Source organism: Camellia sinensis, chromosome 8, assembly GCF_055761805.1.
Source record: "Camellia sinensis isolate YWXY chromosome 8, ASM5576180v1, whole genome shotgun sequence".
NCBI lineage: Eukaryota > Viridiplantae > Streptophyta > Magnoliopsida > Ericales > Theaceae > Camellia > Camellia sinensis.
Window position 1 is genome coordinate 78179282 of NC_138968.1, and position 19815 is coordinate 78199096.

At 36.9% G+C, this 19815-nt stretch overlaps 1 protein-coding gene across 3 annotated transcripts; it reads right to left on the bottom strand.

Annotated features, from left to right (window-relative positions):
- Window positions 1-779: 779 nt before the first annotated feature.
- Window positions 780-5383, bottom strand: LOC114307632 (GCN5-related N-acetyltransferase 4, chloroplastic). Of its 3 annotated transcripts, XM_082882866.1 has the most exons (4): window positions 5047-5344; window positions 4811-4863; window positions 3714-4154; window positions 780-1272 (listed from the first exon to the last, which is right to left on the bottom strand). In XM_082882866.1, the coding sequence occupies exons 3-4, from the start codon at window positions 4124-4126 to the stop codon at window positions 981-983; spliced, it is 705 nt and encodes a 234-aa protein (XP_082738992.1). In that variant the 5' UTR covers window positions 4127-4154; window positions 4811-4863; window positions 5047-5344; the 3' UTR covers window positions 780-980. The 3 variants fall into 3 exon arrangements, with proteins under 3 accessions (XP_082738992.1, XP_028108834.2, XP_028108835.2); XM_028253033.2 differs by lacking the exon at window positions 4811-4863 and having other exon boundaries at window positions 3714-4116; window positions 5047-5383; XM_028253034.2 differs by lacking the exon at window positions 4811-4863 and having other exon boundaries at window positions 5047-5352.
- Window positions 5384-19815: the final 14432 nt, after the last annotated feature.

Here is a 19815-nt window from a genome sequence, read left to right on the forward strand (position 1 = left end):
CCTTGATGTGCAAATTGTGAAAATATGAACCATCAAATTAGTGCAATTGAACAAAGCCAAAGTGGAAAGCACAAGTATATATACCAATCTTGCCAGCCAAACTGAATTAAATTTAGGAAAAATTGTAAATAACTGGGACAGTTATAGAATAATTGCACTACATATGGATTACTTTTTTGTGCAATTTTATTACACAGGAAAGACTTGCTCCAAACCATACAGAAAACTTATCCCAATATGTAAATGAAATTATTTCTTAATTGCTTCACTGATTCACAATTCCCCCTTCAATTTATGGGCTTGGTGTGGTATCTATTTGAGCCTGTAGGGTTAGCTCATGACTTCTCAGAATAGATAAATTTGTTCCAGGTTCCTTCCGCCATCCGGACCAATGAATCATTAGGATTCGTTTTCAATAGAATTTTTTGCATTTACGGGTTCCATTGTTCCCATCACTTCTTGTTTAATGGTTAGGTCTGAACTCTACAACAGAGCTCTTAATGAAAGTTGTTCTTTAAGTCAATCTTCTCAGTCTTTATTGGTGGCTCGAGGCTCTTGATTTTTTTGTTCTATTCTTTATTCTATGAACAAATTCATTTAATTATGGATGAATCCGTATTGTTACTTCTACCACTGGATTGTGCAAGGGCCCGGAACCAGAAAAATTGGCTTTGAAAACGATACCAAAATACATCAATAACAACACAGGCACACTCAAAAACAAAAATATCAAAATAGCGCTCAAAATGCAATACTTGCAACTTAGATAGGTTTCACACTTTATCACGATGAATGCAGTGCTAGTAGGATTGCATTTTGTGTACTTTACTCGTGTTTGTAGTATTACTGTAATACATTGCTCCAAGATCTGCAGCTAATTGCTCCAGCTTATATATACAGCAAACAATCTGAAACATCCTACTTTTAGCTTTCAATGGATTTCATGTTAAACACTACACTTGTATGTCCCTCATAAAAATCTAAACAGTGGTCGTTGGGGTGCTTAGAAGCTTCATCATGAATTTGAACTGGACATCTGGAGGTGTCCTTGGTTGGGGCCAGTTAGCACCTTCTGGGACTTTGATACATTTGAAACCCAGGCCTTTGTACAACTTTGTGGCCCCTGGGTTGTTTAGCTCGCAATGCAATGCAATGGCACGACAGCCCCAGCTTCTGGCTTGAGCCTCTGCCTTGGCTATTAGCCTTTTAGCTATCCCCTTTCGTCGAAATTTCTCCCTAACTGCCACATTTGATATGAATGCAATTCCAGTCCTGAAAATGACAATAATATTCACAATCGTGCCTCATTAGTGACAGAAAAACTTTTTTTTTTTTTTTTCTTTCTTTCTTTCTTTACAGGAAATCTGAGAAACCGACTCAACAATTGGATGACTATATACACTCATACTTTCATTTCTTACAACAGAAGCATTAACAGCAAATTGAAACCAAAGTCACAAAAATAGTTGAGAGTAGCCAGTATCCTCAACTGCTTGCACAACCTAGAGTATGGCTAGGCTATAGGCTTATCAATTGCATGCTTCAGCAGTTATGAGACTGAAATTAGATAACATAGAAATTATTTTTATTTTTTTCTTTATAAATCAATTGAGTTGACACAACAGAAAAAGGAAAAAAGAAAAAAAGAAGCAATTATTGAACAAGTCAGTGCAGGAAGCAAGATCATTTTGAGCCATTTTCAAGTTGCAAGCTAAACTCTTGGAATAGGCTGCACAAAGCACAGCAGAAACAGTTCATAGCTGAGCCAAAAAGGAAGGAATCATTGGTATATTCAACAACGCTTTTTGAGTACTCAGGCTCTATCACAGTTTGCATTGTTTTGATGTGCCAGATATAGATCAACACCACTTTATTCACCACAGATAGACGTGCACTGGACTCTATCACATTGAGATATAGACAAAATGAACATTAAAGCTAGCAAAAAATGGGTTTAGGGGCCAATTAGGGAAAATGGGCTTTTATTTCATACGACTTACAAACTCTTTTTACAATTGTTATCAAGAAAAAATTTCATAAACTACTTTCCACGAGACGAGAACTGCAGGACTAGGATGTGACTACAAGAAACCTCAATGAAGCAGGTCCCAGAAAATATTTTGTAACATACTATTTAAAATGTGAAAAAATGTGCTTAGCCACATGGAACTAATTTCCTTCAACGCCCTCCTTTCTTTTCTTTTTTGTTTTTGAACTGCACCACAATCATCAGTTCATATCCTAGAAACTAAACCTACGTTCCAGGGGATTGAACCACACTTCAGGACCTACTTTTTGATAAAATATTGCTTGAATTTTCTAATGCTTATTTTTTTATTAAGTCAATCAAACAAGTAGGGTGGCCCAAAGATTGATAAGGTAAGTTTCTTATAAATTATGCATATTGAGAATTCATCTTCTTTTGAGCTTGTAAATAATCATCAAAAAGGAATCATGAATTCAAACCATTGGGAGTCTAAGTGTAGCTAAATTGCACTGGGGTGGTGGCCCAAAGAATTTTTAGACCTTAGGCTAAATATTAAAATGAGGCGTTATTTTACTGGGTTTTTGAAAAATTGGGGCCTTTTAGCAATAAGAATTTCTTAACATTTTCTTGGTGGGCCTTTGGTGACGGACTAAGTGACCTAATGGTAGAGCCACCTCTGTACACTGCACTATTTTATTGTGTGAGAAGGTATGAAAAGTCTACAAGAGTTGAAAAATGTGATGCAACACTAGAGGGCCACAAAAACCCAGAAGGCACCAACATCCACTACAACACAGAGAAAGGAATAACTCTGACAAAAAAACAAGAAAGATGAATGGAAAATTGATTGGAAAGATGAAGTTAGTGGACGATTAATTTAAGGTTAGTTACAAGCAACCGACTAATAAATTTTCACATGAGGAAGTCAATGGCAATATTTTTCATAACTGAACCAAACTCAGTAGAGATAGTCATACTTACAGAAACCATTTAAACGGCCAAATGCTGAGAAAAGTTAGATGCAGTGGTGATGATGGGATGTTGAAACTTGAAAACATCAAGCCAGTGCTGGTAGTGACAATTCACAGACAGTAGCAGTGCAATAGCAGTGATGGTGGTGGGGATACAAACTATAGATAAGAATACAAAAACAGGAAGACAGAAACATGAGGAAAAGAGATATGAAACAATTCCAAGCCCATCGATATCGATTGTGGAACTAATTAGTCCATTTGTCCAAGTAATATCCAATCATCAACTAGATGAAATATTAATGGACATCAAATTAGCAAGCCATTAAGAGCATAGTGCAGCAAAGACCTTGTACACTGACGCTGTGTTTGGTTGGGGGATTTGACGAGGGATTTGGAAAGGGAAAGGGAAAAGTTAGGTGAAATGTGAATAAAATATGTCTACATTTCACCTAGTTTCACACACCTTTTCTCTTTCCCTTTCCAAATCTCTCTCCAAATCCCCCAACCAAACACAGCATAAATCAAGCTGATGAATGGCATGTGTTTTCCTTGGGCAAGTAAGATGATAAAATAGTATCATATGAGAATCCAAGTCAAAATCTTTCCATGTAAGATGGTAGGGTAACATGATGCTTATGCATTTGCAGAACAGAAAACACACAATTTAAATTGTATTTGCAAGAACAAGGCCCCACAAAACATATAATTACCAGAAATAGCTTCACCAACAAAGGAGCCAAAGCTGATCTAACCTTCTTTGCCGAAGTGGTCCTTTTCTTGGGAGAAAATCAGCCAGAGTATCCACAGTTAATATCCCAGCTACACACGTCTTATTCAGACCAAATATACCATTGAGTCCTCCAATTTTAAAGTCTTCATTTCCAAAGTATAAATTATCATCCAGTGAGCTGCCAACAACAGCAATGAGACAAGTTTTCCGACAACCTTTAGGTACAGTGAATCCAGACAGCATTACTGACACCAGCCTGTTAATCCTCAGTAACAAACCAAAAGGGAATGAATATTTGGGGAAGAAGATGCTGCAATGAGTCTCAGCAACTTCCCAACAATCTTCTAACCTGGCCTCGCGAACAACTATTTGAGGTGACACGGTTGGGAATAGTTCAACTACTTGACCGGCTCTGCAAAGCAGCCCTACACCCATATAATACAATCAATGGTGAAATTCTTCCCTGGCATAGTAAAAAACCCAAAAATTATTCAAACGACAGCTTTGCTATTAGGTTCATAGGTTCAGTAAAAAAGCAGAGTCCTAGCTTATCTGAGCTTTTTCTATAAAAAGAAAAAAGGTGATTCAGTGCATGAAAATCCCCTAAAGTGGGATCTAGGAGGGTAAATAGTACGTGGGGCCTGTTTGGTGCAACTTTACTCAATCTGAAAGTTGATAATCAGAAAATAGAAGTTGAAAGCACCCCTCCAAACTTCCAAATAAGTAACTTTTTCTCAACTTATTTAAGTAATTTTTGCTTCACAAGTTAAGTTGCACTAAACAGAATGATACATACTCCCAAAATAACTAATAAAAAGCTATAAGCAGCTCTGTAAGTTGCACTAAACAGCACCATAACCTTGTCTCCACTTGAACTTGCCCAACCAAGAACGCTAATGGGAAGCCTTACTGTTGGGCCAAGCAGCCTCTTAAATTACAAGACTTGCAGAATTTAGGCAGACAGTGTATTTTCCCAGTAAAATTTTGCTGGGAATACTCAGCTATACAACAGGAATTTTTTTTTAGTTTAAAATCATAAAGAATTAGCAATTAATATCTGATTGAATAATTGAGAGATTTGGTGACAACCAATTAATAAAAACAGAAAATTGACTTTACCAAAACAACTGAAAAATCAGGGTCAAGAATTGGGAAAAAAATTGATGTGAAATCTGAAAAATCACAACAACAACAACAACAACAGTTTTGATTAATTTCAGGAGTCATGAAATGAAAGTTGAATCTTGTCCACAACAGAAATCCCTAAAAATGTTCATGCAAACCGTACGTGAATAAGAATACATACAAACATATACACATGTATGCATATGTATATAGAGAGAGAGAGAGAGAACCTGAATTTGGGAGATGAGAGAGAAAGGAGGAGCGAGGAAAGGGTGGCTTCAGCCTTTTAGAATTAGAATTGAGAGAGCAGGTGTTTATGGAGGCTACTGTTGTTGTTGGTGTAGCTGAGATTCCCAACGTCACGCTCCGCATCTCTCTCTCTCTCTCTCTCTCTCTCCTGAACACTGAGACTAACTGATTCTGTTGGGAAAATTTTGAAGATTCTCTCTCTACAACATTCTCGCTGTCCAAACAACTCACAGTGTGAGTCTTATCTTTATGATGTATGTTTGGTGCATGTATGCCTCCCTAGAGTCAAAATTCAGTACGACCATGGTTATCCTGATAGGGTCATGCTGCATGATTTTCCTATCATATTTGATATTATCATATGATTTTCCTATCATATTTGGATTATCCATACAATAAATCACTCAGCAACAATGGTAAATATCATGAACAAATTTTTATGAAAATAATCATGAAAGTTTTGTGATCCTTGAATTACACTTAGAATAAAACATCCCACACTGATCAAGGTAATCCAAGGATCATGAATTTTTAATGATCATTTTCATAAAATTTTTTTCATGATCCCTAATTTTTCTCTAAATCACCACACATTAATTAAGGGATGAAAAATCTTCATAATGCATTTCATGATATATTTTTCATAATTCCTAATATTATTGATAATAAAAACAATATAGGGAGGGGTTACCTTTAACAATCTAAGTAACTTCTATATAATAGAATTAATTATATTTGAGTGTGAAAATTTTTTTCAGTGTATAATATATATTTATATAAAATTATATAAATTTTACGAATTTTTATAATCTCACAAAAATATATAAGTTGAATACAAATTTATATAATCACGTAAATTTTTATGAACTTATGCGAATTTATATTCAATTTACATAATTTTGTATAGAAGAAGTGATTTGGGGTCAATTCGGGAGACAATGTTTTAACTAGATTAACTAGATCAACCCTTGGTGCTTTTTAAGCAAAAGTAGCACCAAGGGGTATTTATATTTCAGGAAGCAGTTTGAGATCCTGCTCTTATTTTATCTTAACACAACTTCTTAGACAGTTAGAACCATGTAATAAGGATCTAACTATGCCTCTGTTTGGCAACTTAGGTTTTAAATTTTTTTTTTTTATTATTTTAGTCACAAAAGATAAAATAAGTTATTTTAGTCACAAAAAACAAAACATCACATCCAATCCATAATCATTACACTCTTCTCTCACAAAAAAAGTCAAAAAAATCAAAAAATCAAAAAATTCTTCCAAAACCAAACTTTTAACCCAAATTAAAATAGCTAAAAAATCAAAAAACCAACCCACTTCTCAAATCAACCCTATCATGCACACCATATGTCCATATCCTACGATTTTCTAATAGTTACTCCCATGGTCTCGACCAATACAATATCCTATACTGATGGGACAACTCCTGAGAACATGAAAGAGACACGTGACAATGTTTTAATGCCTTTAAATACCATGGGTTGTTAATCCAGGTTATGGGTGGTTGAGTACAGATCCTCTGTTATGGCTCCTACAGCACTCCAAAACGGGGCAAAATTTATCACAAAAAAAAATTAGAGAAGAAGAAGAGAGAGAGAGAGAGAGAGGAAACTTCTCTGACACTCTCCAGCAACTCACACCACTGCGACCCTTACTTTTCGACGCCTCTCTGACCCCCATAGCACCACTATTGCAAACCGACTCATCTTCCTTCTTGTTCTTCTTTCTTTTCAGATTGAGGAGGTTGGTTGTGCTGGCGGTCGCTAGGAAGGAGCGCACAAACACTATTTTCTTTTCAAAATCTTAGAAAGCATCATTGTGTGTAAAAATCTCACTTTGAAACCAAAACCCTCATTCTTTCCCATCCCATTTTTATAGATTTTAACCATTATTGACTCCATAAATCTTTTTCAAACTTCAAATCTTTAACCCTCAAACCTTTTTTTTGTTAATTATAATTATATTCCAATACTTCACTCATCAAATACATAGTGAATATAACCTTATTTGTTGGACTCTTTTCGAAATATTATCCATTCTAAGAGCTATCAGAAGTGTGCAAATGGGTCTCTGTTTTGGGTTTTGAATATGGGTTTGGATTTGGTGAGTGGAGAGGTAGTGAAGGGTTGGGTTCTTGCGATCTAAGCTTATAGACGTTGAATGATCTGAGACGATGGAGAATAAAAGAAAAAGAAAAGAGTATTCAAAACCATATGGGTTTGGATCTGAATCTGTTGAGGGAAGGGTTGAGTTCGTGGAGGTAGACTGTGGATAAGGGTGGACGGAGGTAGGTTGTGGCGGCAAGGTGATGCTGCGTCGGTGGATGTATGGAGGGAGGGGGTGGAAAAGGGTTTGGGATGGCGAGATCGTATGGCCCTTCTGTTTATTTTTTTTTATTTTTTTTTTATTTTTTTTGTAATTTTTTGTAACAATCCTCAGCACTGTTTACTGATAACACTACTGATTAGTGCTAATCTATGATTAAGCATGTTAATTGACTGACTGACTGAATTACTAAACTGATTGATTGATTGTGCTAGTTTGAATGCAATTCTATCTGTTGATTGTTAAATTATCTGTTTATGTTTTATGTTTTAAACTGCAAATTGAAGGCCTTATCGGCGTCCGAATTTGAAATTGATTGATGTTTTGTGCTAATTAAGATTTATATGATTTTACAGTATATTTAATTGAAATGTGATTTGGTATGATTAAATTAGATTAAATATTGATAAATTACAAGAGTTGGTTTTATTTACAACCTTACCACTTCGTGAGTCATATCATATTTTGAGACTTAGAATCAACATTTCTTCGGCCATTTGCTTGCACCAAACCGACTAGAGAGAGAGAGCTAGGAGAAAAACTTGGTTTCATCTTGATTTGCTTGGAGGCTTAGGGATTTTGAAAGATAATTGGCAAATTGAGCTTCTAGACTTGTAATTGAGAACCCAAGGTAGGATATTCAACCTCTCATTAATGTATTCAAGTTAGTTCTTGCATGGTTCTTGATTTATGGATGAATTGAGTAAGATTTCATGCATGCATGGTCCTATTGTTGAGTTTTGAGTTGTTTTCATGGAAATTGCTACATGCATGTTCATATTTTTGGTCTTGATCCATGGATTCACCATGTTTTTGTAAGAATTGGCTCTTTGGAGCATGTTTTAGAAGCTTTGAATTCATTAGAACTCATGCATGTATGAGTTTTGCATCAATCTTCACGTTATTGGATTTTGGGTTGGAATTGTGTTTTAATTGAACTAGCTTTGGGCTTTGATTCCTCAAATTGATCTTCAAAACATGTTATACTATGAGTTTACAAGTGTTTTCCAGAAAATTAGCCCAAAAGGATCGAATTTGACGCATTGGAATTGAGTTTTGAGCTTCAGGTTCAAATCTGGAAATTCCAGATTTTGGACTCACGCTCGAGCGAGGAGTTCTACGCTCGAGCATAAGCCTTGCGTTCATGCATTCCGCTCGAGCGAGGAAAGTGGCGCTCAAACGTGAAATGCGTGTATCCAGCACTTTTGTTGTGTTTACAGTCCGCTCGAGCGAGAGAGTTCACGCTAGAGCGAGAGAGTTCACGCTCGAGCGAGGACTTGTGTCTCACGCTCGAGCGTGTATCGAGCGCCTGCCGAGCATGATTTTTGTGCATCCAGTATTTTTACTGTAGCTTACAGTCCGCTTGAGCGACGTAAGTCACGCTCGAGCGGAGATCCTTTGTCTGCATGTCCGCTCGAGCATAGAAAGCCACGCTCGAGCGAGACCCCTGTTTTCTAAAAATTCTGAAAGTGTTTTAAAGTGCATCTTTACATCCTTATTCCATCCTAGACATTCCTAGGCCTAGTTTAAGGCATTTTAATGAGGATACTAATGTAGAACCACACCGAGTCAAGATAGGGATTAAGTTATTATTTCCCAACTGTGTAACTTAGTGTGTGTTCACTCTATAACTGTGTAGGGTTGGCATCCGAGGACGCGTACTAGCTTATCTGTAGCCCAGAACTCTGTGAGTAACAATGTTGTAAAGATATGTTCAATTGAGATTATTTTCTGAACAAATGACTGTACTGCTTTATGAAATGACACTGTTTACTGAATGAATGTTTGTTTTATTTGTGAACTATATACGTGGCATCCATAGCAATATATTGTTACTGAACTGTTACTGCTACTGTTACAGAGATCTCTGTCGGTTCCCATGTTTAGAACCACTATTGTTTACTGACATGATGGCCATCATTGACTGTTCGGTCTGTTAAGACCTACTGTACTGTTTTGCTATTAAGTGTACCACATATGACTATTATAGTTTCTGAATTACTGTATGGCATGAATTATGAGCCACAAACTGAATGACTGATATACTGATAAATGATTGTTTTCAATACTGAAAGGACATTCATTCTTAACCTCCTTACGCATATGTTATTCACTGAGTTTTTGCTCACTGCTCATATATATATGTAGGTGTTCAGGCACCGGACCGTTGCTAGGAGCGTCGGGCTAAACTCCTTTTTTGTCAAGCCAACCAACGTGCCTCACTGTGAGGTTCCAAGTCCTTCAAGTTAGGGCTTTTTGGGGTGTTTTAGTTTTCCCCCTCTTTGTTTATGTTCTCTATAGACTGAATAATGTTGTACTGTACTGTTCTAATAGGGATTAAGTCCCTGTCCTGAATGATTGTATATATTGTACATACTGTTTTGGTACTGATTGTATTGCATACAGACTGTCACAGCTCATTGGACATCTTTTAATTACTGTTTTGGCTTCCGTCAGCCCTTGTACTCTGTATTACTGTTAAGTAGGCCTTCGATAATCTCGGATTACTGGCCGGTTACGGTGTTAAACCCATATGGACGGGTTTGGGTCGTGATAGAGTGGTATCAGAGCGTTATTAAACCACGAGTTATATCGCACATACATGTTCAAATGAGCTATAGGATGTCTTAGAAAAGTGAATAGGGCATTATATGAGCATGAAAAGTGTGCGTAGACATGACATGAATATATGTGTTAAAATGTTTAAATGTTTAAAGTATGCAACTTCTTATGTTTATTATTACCATGTTGCATATAGTGAAAGTGAAATGGATAATGCAAGAACCGCTAATGAACCTGAATCATCCGAAGCCAGAATGGCAAGGCTAGAAAGAACTGTTGAACTGCTAACTGAGGCCTTAAGGCAACAACAACAACAGAACCAACAGCCTCCACCTCCTCCGGTACAGCCGGAACAGAATGTGAATGACGATATAATTACCTTGACCCAGAAGTTCAGTAAGATGAAACCGCTATCCTTTTAGGGAGGCCTTGAACCCTTAAAGGCCGAAGCATGGGTTCTTGAGACTGAAAAGTTATTTGAAGTTTTTCCGTGTTCTGAAGCATACAAACTGCTACTGGCTACCTTCACCTTACAAGAAGAGGCCAGAAGGTGGTGGATGCTGGTCTGCGACACCAACACTGCTATGAATTGGGCTCAATTTAAGGGAGCCTTCTTTGAGAAATATTTTTCACAGTGTGTCAAGGACCGAAAGGTGACTGAGTTTGAACAGTTGAGACAGGGTACCATGCCGGTAGCTGAGTATGAATCGAAATTCACAGAACTTGCCAGATATGCACCGCACATGATTGATACCGATTACAAAAAGGCCAGAAAGTTTGAGGGCGGCCTTAATGTTGAAATACTTGACAGAATCAATGTTTTGAAACTACTGAAATATGTAGATGTTCTTGACCGAGCCATTATGGTTGAATCAAATATTGAAGCACTAAAACAGACTAAAACACCCGCAACTGAGTGGCGCGGGAAGAGACGGGGTTTTAAGTTCAGGAAAGGCAGGAACAATTCATTGAACAAAAAGCAGAATACAGGGTCAACAACCAGTTATAGTTATGGAAGTGGTTCCATACCGCCCTGTTCTGAATGTGGTAAGAAACATAAAGGGGTTTGTTATAAAATTTTAGGTGCTTGTTACAGGTGTGGCAAGGTGGGCCACATGGTAAAAGATTGCCCTTCTGCTCCTCAGGGCAATAGTAAAGCTGCAGCCAGCGATGCAGCATCAACTGTTGCACCAAAACCTATCCCTAAAGCTACTGGGAAAGAGCCTATGAGGCAAGGCCGAGTGTTCGCATTCGTACCGGGAGACGTCCAGAATACCGAGACCGTTGTGTCAGGTATACTCTCAATTTGTGCTCAAAATGCATATGTTCTGATTGATTCGGGGTCTACGCATTCATATGTTTCGCATGTTTTTTCGAGAAAATTGAATAGACCATTGGAACCCATGAATTACTTGTTAGCTGTATCTTCACCAGTTGGGGGATCCGTGACTTGTGCATATATGCACCCTGTATGTCAAATTATTGTTGGAGATGCACATTTGTATTTTGATTTACTGCCATTGAATATTGATCATTTTGATGTGATATTGGGGATGGACTGGTTAACAAAATATCATGGTACCATAGACTGTGTAATAAAACAAGTTGTTTTCCGTCCACCCGGACTGCTTGAATTTGTGTTTAACGGAGTTGGAGTAGTACCTCCTCCATATCTAATTTCATCCATGAAAGCTTTTAAACTGATTAGAAAGGGGTGTAAAGGGTATCTATGTTCTGTATTGACTGTACCTACTGATGATAAAACTAATATGGACAGTATTCTTATAGTCAGAGAATTCCCAGATGTTTTTCCAGATGATCTGCCAGGGGATTTGATTGACAGGGAGATTGAGTTCACCATTGATGTGATTCCGGGTACACAGCCAATATCTAAAGCTCCTTTCAGAATGGCACCGACTGAATTGAAGGAGTTGAAAGTTCAGTTGCAAGAACTGTTAGATAAGAAGTTCATCAGGCCCAGTACTTCACCGTGGGGCGCGCCAGTCTTATTTGTGAAAAAGGAAGACGGCTCACTGAGACTCTGCATTGACTACCGTGAACTGAACAAGGTAACAGTGAAAAATAAATATCCATTGCCTCGTATTGATGATTTATTTGACCAGTTACATGTTGCCCAAGTGTTTTCCAAAATTGACCTTAGATCTGGATACCACCAGTTGAAAGTCAAGACAGGGACATTGAAAAGACTGCATTTCGAACGAGGTATGGACATTATGAATTCTTAGTTATGCCTTTCGGAGTTATCAATGCACTTGCTGCATTTATGGACCTTATGAACCGAATTTTTAAACCGTTCCTTGATGACTTTACTGTTGCATTCATAGATGACATTTTAATTTACACCCAAAGCATGGAGGAACATGAACATCATTTGAGAATTGCCTTACAGACCCTAAGAGAACAGAAACTGTATGCTAAACTGACTAAATGTGAATTTTGTTTTGACAATGTTATGTTTTTGGGGCATGTAATCAGTAAAGATGGAATTTCAGTTGATCCACAGAAAATTGAAGTAGTAGTGAACTAGCCTAGACCAACAAATGTTACCGAAGTCCGAAGTTTTCTAGGCTTGGCCGGGTATTGCAGAAGGTTTGTCAAAGATTTCTCCAAAATTGCCCTACCACTGACTCAGTTGACTCAGAAGGGGATATCTTTTGACTGGACCGATCAGAGGGAATCAACTTTTCAAGAGTTGAAAACTCAACTTGTGACTGCACCGATTCTCACCCTACCCTCAGGTACGGATGGTTATACTGTATTTAGTGATGCTTCTTATAAGGGTTTGGGGTGTGTTTTAATGCAGAATGAAAAAGTGATTGCGTATGCTTCCCGACAACTGAGACCACATGAGAAGAACTACCCGACCCATGACTTAGAACTTGCCGTAGTGGTGTTTGCATTGAAAATCTGGCGTCACTATCTTTATGGGGCAACGTGTGAAGTGTATACCGACCACAAGAGCTTGGAATACTTCTTCACACAGAAAGAACAGAACATGAGGCAGCGAAGATGGTTAGAATTGATAAAGGACTATGACTTACAGATTTTGTACCATCCAGGGAAAGCTAACACCGTTGCCGATGCACTGAGTCAGAAATCGATTGGAAACTTAGCCTGTTTACTCACCGGACAGAAAGAGTTGCTATGTGACCTTGAAAGATTTGAAGTTGAGATTGCTTTGTGCGAACAAGGTGGAACATTAGCTGCCATTTCTGCTCAACCGGCACTGATTGAAGAGATTAAAGAAAAACAGAAACATGATGACTTCTTGAAGAAGATCATCGAAGAACGGGAATCAAAACCGAGGCCGAGTTTCAAATTTGAAAACAATGTACTGAAATTCCAGGGAAGATTGTGTGTACCGAATGATTTTGAATTGAAAAGAAGAATTCTGCAAGAGAGCCACAATGTAAAATTGTCTATCCATCCAGGAAATACGAAAATATATCATTACTTGAAATTGAATTTCTGGTGACCGGGAATGAAGAAAGAAATTGCTGATTTTATGTCAAAATGTCTTCATTGCCAACAAGTTAAAGCCGAACATCAACGACCCGCAGGTTTACTGCAACCCTTACCGATACCGGAGTGGAAATGGGAACATATCACTATGGATTTTATTGTTGGGTTACCTCGCTCTAGTAAAGATATGGATTCAATTTGGGTTATTGTTGATAGATTGACTAAATCTACTCACTTCTTACCTATCAGAACAATTTATAATGCGGACAAATTGGCTATACTCTATATTGATAAAATTGTGAGATTACATGGAGTGCCTGTGTCCATTGTTTCAAATAGGGACTCGAAGTTTACATCGAGATTCTGGCAAAGCCTACTGACAGCTTTGGGTACTGAACTGAGACTGAGACTGAGTAGTGCATACCATCTTCAGACAGATGGTCAGTCAGAAAGAACCATCCAGACTCTGGAGGATTTACTGCGGATGTGTGTTCTTGATTTCCAGGGAAATTGGGAAGGACATCTACCTTTGGCTGAATTCGCCTACAACAATAGTTTTCACTCGAGCATTGGTATGGCACCTTACGAGGCTTTATATGGCAGGAAATGTCGATCTCCGATCTGCTAGGCAGAAGTTGGAGATGGACCTTTGCTTGGGCCCGAGATTGTACAAGAAACTACCGAAAAAGTGAAACTAATCCAATAGAGATTGAAAATCGCACAGAGCCGACATAAAAGTTATGCGGATGTCCGAAGGCGAGACAGAGAATATGAAGTGGGTGATCATGTTTTTGTAAAAGTGACACTGATGAAGGGCCAGACCCGTTTTGGGGTTAAAGGCAAGTTAGCACCGAGATATGTCGGACCGTATGAGATTATTGAGAAAATTAATCCGGTGGTATATCAAGTAGCGCTTCCTCCTGAAATGGAGCATATGCATAACGTGTTTCATATTTCAATGTTGAGAGAATACTTTCGAGATCCCTTCCATGTGATTGAGCCTACCCGTGTAGTGCTAAGTGATGACTACACCTATGAAGAATAGCCTATACAGATTGTAAACAGACGGATCAAGAAGTTGAGGAATAAAGAGATTCCGTTAGTGAAAGTTGACTGGCAAAACCATGGTGGCGTATATGCCACTTGGGAGAGGGAAGATGATATGATCAAGAAATATCCTGAACTGTTCCCACTGAATCCTGTTTTCCTCCAAAATGAAGGTAATTCGAGTTTGGAGGACCAAACTCTTTATAAGGAGGGGAGACTGTAACAACCCTCAGCACTGTTTACTGATAACACTACTGATTAGTACTAATCTATGATTAAGCATGTTAATTGACTGACTGACTGAATTACTAAACTGATTGATTGATTGTGCTAGTTTGAATGCAATTATATCTGTTGATTGTTAAATTATTTGTTCATGTTTTATGCTTTAAACTGCAAATTGAAGGTCTTATCGGCGTCCAAATCTGAAGTTGATTGATGTTTTGTGCTAATTAAGATTTATACAATTTTACAGTATATTTAATTGAAATGTGATTTGGTATGATTAAATTAGATTAAATATTGATAAATTACAAGAGTTGGCCTTATTTACAACCTTGTCACTTAGTGAGTCATATCATATTTTGAGACTTCGAATCAACACTTCTTCAGCCATTTGCTTGCACCAAACCGACTAGAGAGAGAGAGCTAGGAGAAAAACTTGGTTTCATCTTGATTTGCTTGGAGGCTTAGGGATTTTGGAAGATAATTGGCAAATTGAGCTTCTAGACTTGTAATTGAGAACTCAAGGTAGGATATTCAATCTCTCATTAATGTATTCAAGTTAGTTCTTGCATGGTTCTTGATTTATGAATGAATTGAGTAAGATTTCATGCATGCATGGTCCTATTGTTGAGTTTTGAGTTGTTTTCATGGAAATTGCTACATGCATGTTCATATTTTTTGTCTTGATCCATGGATTCACTATGTTTTTGTAAGAATTGGCTCTTTGGAGCATGTTTTAGAAGCTTTGAATTCATTAGAACTCATGCATGTATGAGTTTTGCATCAATCTTCACGTTATTGGATTTTGGGTTGGAATTGTGTTTTAATTGAACTAGCTTTGGGCTTTGATTCCTCAAATTGATCTTCAAAACATGTTATAATATGAGTTTACAAGTGTTTTCCAGAAAATTAGCCCAAAAGGATCGAATTTGACACATTGGAATTGAGTTTTGAGCTTCAGGTTCAAATTTAGAAATTCCAGATTTTGGACTCACGCTCGAGCGATGAGTTCCACGCTCGAGCGTAAGCCTTACGTTCATGCATTCTGCTCGAGCGAGGAAAGTGGCGCTCAAGCGTGAAATGCGTGTATCCAGCACTTTTGTTGTGTTTACAGTCCGCTCGAGCGAGAGAGTTCACGCTAGAGCGAGGACTTGTGTCTCACGCTCGAGCGTGTATCGAGCGCCTGTCGAGCGTGATTTTTGTGCATCCAGTATTTTTACTGTAGCTTACAATCCGCTTGAGCGACGTAAGTCACGCTCGAGCGGAGATCTTTTGTCTGCATGTCCGCTCGAGCGTAGAAAGCCACGCTCGAGCGAGACCCCTGTTTTCTGAAAATTCTGAAAGTGTTTTAAAGTGCATCTTTACATCTTCATTCCATCCTAGGCATTCCTAGGCCTAGTTTAAGGCATCTTAATGAGGATACTGATGTAGAACCACACCGAGTCAAGATAGGGATTAAGTTATTATTTCCCAACTGTGTAGCTTAGTGTGTGTTCACTCTGTAACTGTGTAGGGTTGGCATCCGAGGACGCGTACTAGCTTATCTGTAGCCCAGAACTCTGTGAGTAACAATGTTGTAAAGATATGTTCAATTGAGATTATTTTCTGAACAAATGACTGTACTGCTTTATGAAATGACACTGTTTACTGAATGAATGTTTATTTTATTTGTGAACTATATACGTGTCATCCATAGCAATATATTGTTACTGAACTGTTACTATTACTGTTACAGAGATCTCTGTCGGTTCCCATGTTTAGAACCACTACTGTTTACTGACATGATGGCCATCATTGACTGTTCGGTCTGTTAAGACCTACTGTACTGTTTTGCTATTGGGTGTACCACATATGACTATTATCGTTTCTGAATTACTGTATGGCATGAATTATGAGCCACAAACTGAATGACTGATATACTGATAAATGATTGTTTTCAATACTGAAGGGACATTCATTCTTAACCTCCTTACGCATATGTTATTCACTGAGTTTTTGCTCACTGCTCATATATATATGTAGGTGTTCAGGCACCGGACCGTTGATAGGAGCGTCGGGCTAAACTCCCTTTTTTGTCAAGCCAACCAACGTGCCTCACTGCGAGGTTCCAAGTCCTTCAAGTTAGGATTTTTTGGGGTGTTTTAGTTTTCCCCCTCTTTTTTTATGTTCTGTATAGATTGAATGATGTTGTACTGTACTATTCTAATAGGGAATAAGCCCCTGTCCTGAATGATTGTATGTATTGTACATACTATTTTGGTACTGATTGTATATGTGTTTTGAAAAGTCTTTTTGCATACAGACTGTCACAGCTCATTGGATATCTTTTAATTACTATTTTGGCTTCCGCCAACCCCTGTACTCTGTATTACTGTTAAGCAGGCCTTCGGTAATCTCGAATTACTGGCCGATTGCGGTGCTAAACCCATAGGGGCGGGTTTAGGTCGTAACAATTTTGCCCCAAGACAATATCATTTTGGAGCACTGCAGGAACAATGGCGTGAAACCATAGCAGATGATCCTGACTCATGGGTGGTTACCTAGGGTAAAAAATCACCAAAAAATGTAGGAAGTGGGTTGGTAATGGAAAGAGATCAATAAAATCATAAAGACTAGCCAAGAATGAATTAACTAAGCTTATAGGTTAGTGGCGATATGAAAGAGAGAATGCTGGATAACAAATAAGAATTCAACACGAGTTCAAAAAAAAAAAAGAATTCAACAACTATACACAAATACAGCAAGTGGCTAGTTTTAAGTGGAAGATCATCGGCCACATGGCACGCTATCATAGACTGCCAGCAACGAAAGTAAGACCGAATTACTGCAAGCATCAGCAACTATAAATACCAAGGAGAGGGGCATGACAAAGAGTCCAGCACCAATCAAACAAATTTAATATTTAATTTTAAAAATAATTACTTTTTAAGGAAACATGTAACCATTATATTTAAATTTAAATTTTCAAAATACTCTTCTATTCTTATTTTAAAATATATAAAAATTAAAAAATAAATTTAAAGTATATATTATTTACAAGGAGCAATTTTGAAAAAAATTTAAATCTTAAGTTTTGATTTTTAAAATGACTTACATTTTGGGACAACAAAAAATAGAATAATAGACAAATAAAATAAATTACTTCCATTCATCAATGGAATAGTTTATTAGTTTACTTCATTTACTAACACCTTTATCTTTTAATTCTAGTTTATTCATGACCTTTATGACCCAATGCCGTTATCAAAATATGTAATATTTACTTTTTCTAAAATAGTAAAGTTTACTTGTTTTTTCATATTATGAAATTCTCTTCGTTGAGTTAAAAAAGAACTAGTAGTTGTCCGATCAACCTGCACACAGTTGGTTTGATAGAAGTCAAATTTGAGCGCATCACAAGTCTTGGCACCCCTGTGCATTAATCAATCATCATTCACTCACACATTTGGTGCCAAAATACGCGTTTTTCTTTTCCTAAAGAAGGGGAAACAACAGTTCAATTTAATTTTCTCAAATGTACAATTTGCTCTTGATTATTAAGATAGATGATCCGTATTTTATGGTTCAGTTGTTGTTTTATAGTCATGGATCCGTTTGAAACCAAATTTTAACATTCAAAAATCTTATCAATATCAAATATATATAAACATAATTTGTAACCCTTTACTTTTACAATTGTGTTCTTGTATAGTAATAAAAAAAGTTCTAAATAATCATCTAAACAATTATGTGATTGTAAATAATATTTTCTGATCATGTTGTGAATGATAACAAGATTTATGGAAACCGTAGTTTCAAGCCAAACTAAACTACATTTTAATGGTTTGATGTGGTTTGGCTCCAAATTTTTCTTAATTTGGTTCTAAACTTCATTGAACCATAAGTAACCGTTCGATTCTTAATTTACTCCCAAATCAATCCAAACTACATTCACTCGTAATAATGACATGATATGATTGTTGTATTAAATATATATATATATACATATAAATATATATATTTCAACTGCATTGGTATCTGCTTCTAGCAAAGTATAGGCAATCATCTTATAAAAAAAAAATAGAATTAAAGTAATCTAAGTGTAATCCCATTGATGCTATAGGTCAGATTTCCTAGATATTTTTTTCCCCAAAATGAGTTCAGTATTGTCTACTTGTGAAATTTTAGAAAAGAGAGAGATTTAGTGTGTTTTTTTTTTTACACCTTTTAATTATTATTTTTTTCCTTTTACATTTTAAATGGATTTACAGAATAATTTTTTTTAATTATAATAAAAATACAAAAAAAAAAAAATGGCAAAAAAGTCAACTTAAGAGCCAAAGGGATGTTCTCAAAAAAAAAAAAAAAAAAAAAAACAAGAGCCAGAGGTAAAGTGAAGTGGGAATATCGTAGGCTTGTAAAGTGTTAAGAAAAATGCTTGGGAGCACTAAAAAATGATCACTAGAGGGAGCACTAATGATGTGGCAGTGGGCCCCGCCCACTTTCTATGCCTTGCTTTTATTTGAAAAATGCTTGGGAGCACTAATTAGTGCTCCCACTAATTAGGTGGCAGTGAATCCCGCCATTAATGATGTGATGTTTTGGTCTTGGAGTTGTGTTTTTTTTTTTTTTACTTTTTTAATACATTAGTGCTATTAGTGGTGATATTTTTAGTGGGATGAATCATTGTTGCTTTTATTTATTTATTTATTTTTTGCCATTCCTAATGTATTAGTGCTATTAGTGATGTATTTTTTAGTGGTCTAAATCATTGTTGAAAGTGTAAAATGGGTCATCAAATTAGCAAAGCTATAGTACTATGGTGCAGCAAAGACCTTGTCCTCTAAATCAAGCTGATTTTTTTATTTATTTTATTCAGGCAAGTAAAATGAAATGATAAAATAGGATCCAATGGGAATTTAAGTCCAAATCTTTCCTTGCTAGATGGCAGGGTCATATTAAGCATGATGATGCTTGTGTTGTGCACTTGTAGAACAGAAAACACATCATTTAAGTTGTATTTGCAAGATCAGACCATGAAATTATTCTATTATTATTTCTTTTGAAAAGAGGGAGCTTCTTCTAGTGAAGGTGTATTACCTTAAATTGCCAAGCCAAGA

Bases quoted from the DNA above. Each gene is read 5' to 3' on its own strand.
- LOC114307632 (XM_028253033.2), bottom strand. From the start codon at position 5,188: ATGCGGAGCGTGACGTTGGGAATCTCAGCTACACCAACAACAACAGTA. The intron at 4,117-5,046 runs GTTCTCTCTCTC...ATATGGGTGTAG, and splicing joins CTCTCATCTCCCAAATTCAG to GGCTGCTTTGCAGAGCCGGT. The intron at 1,273-3,713 runs GTTAGATCAGCT...TGTCATTTTCAG, and splicing joins GGACCACTTCGGCAAAGAAG to GACTGGAATTGCATTCATAT.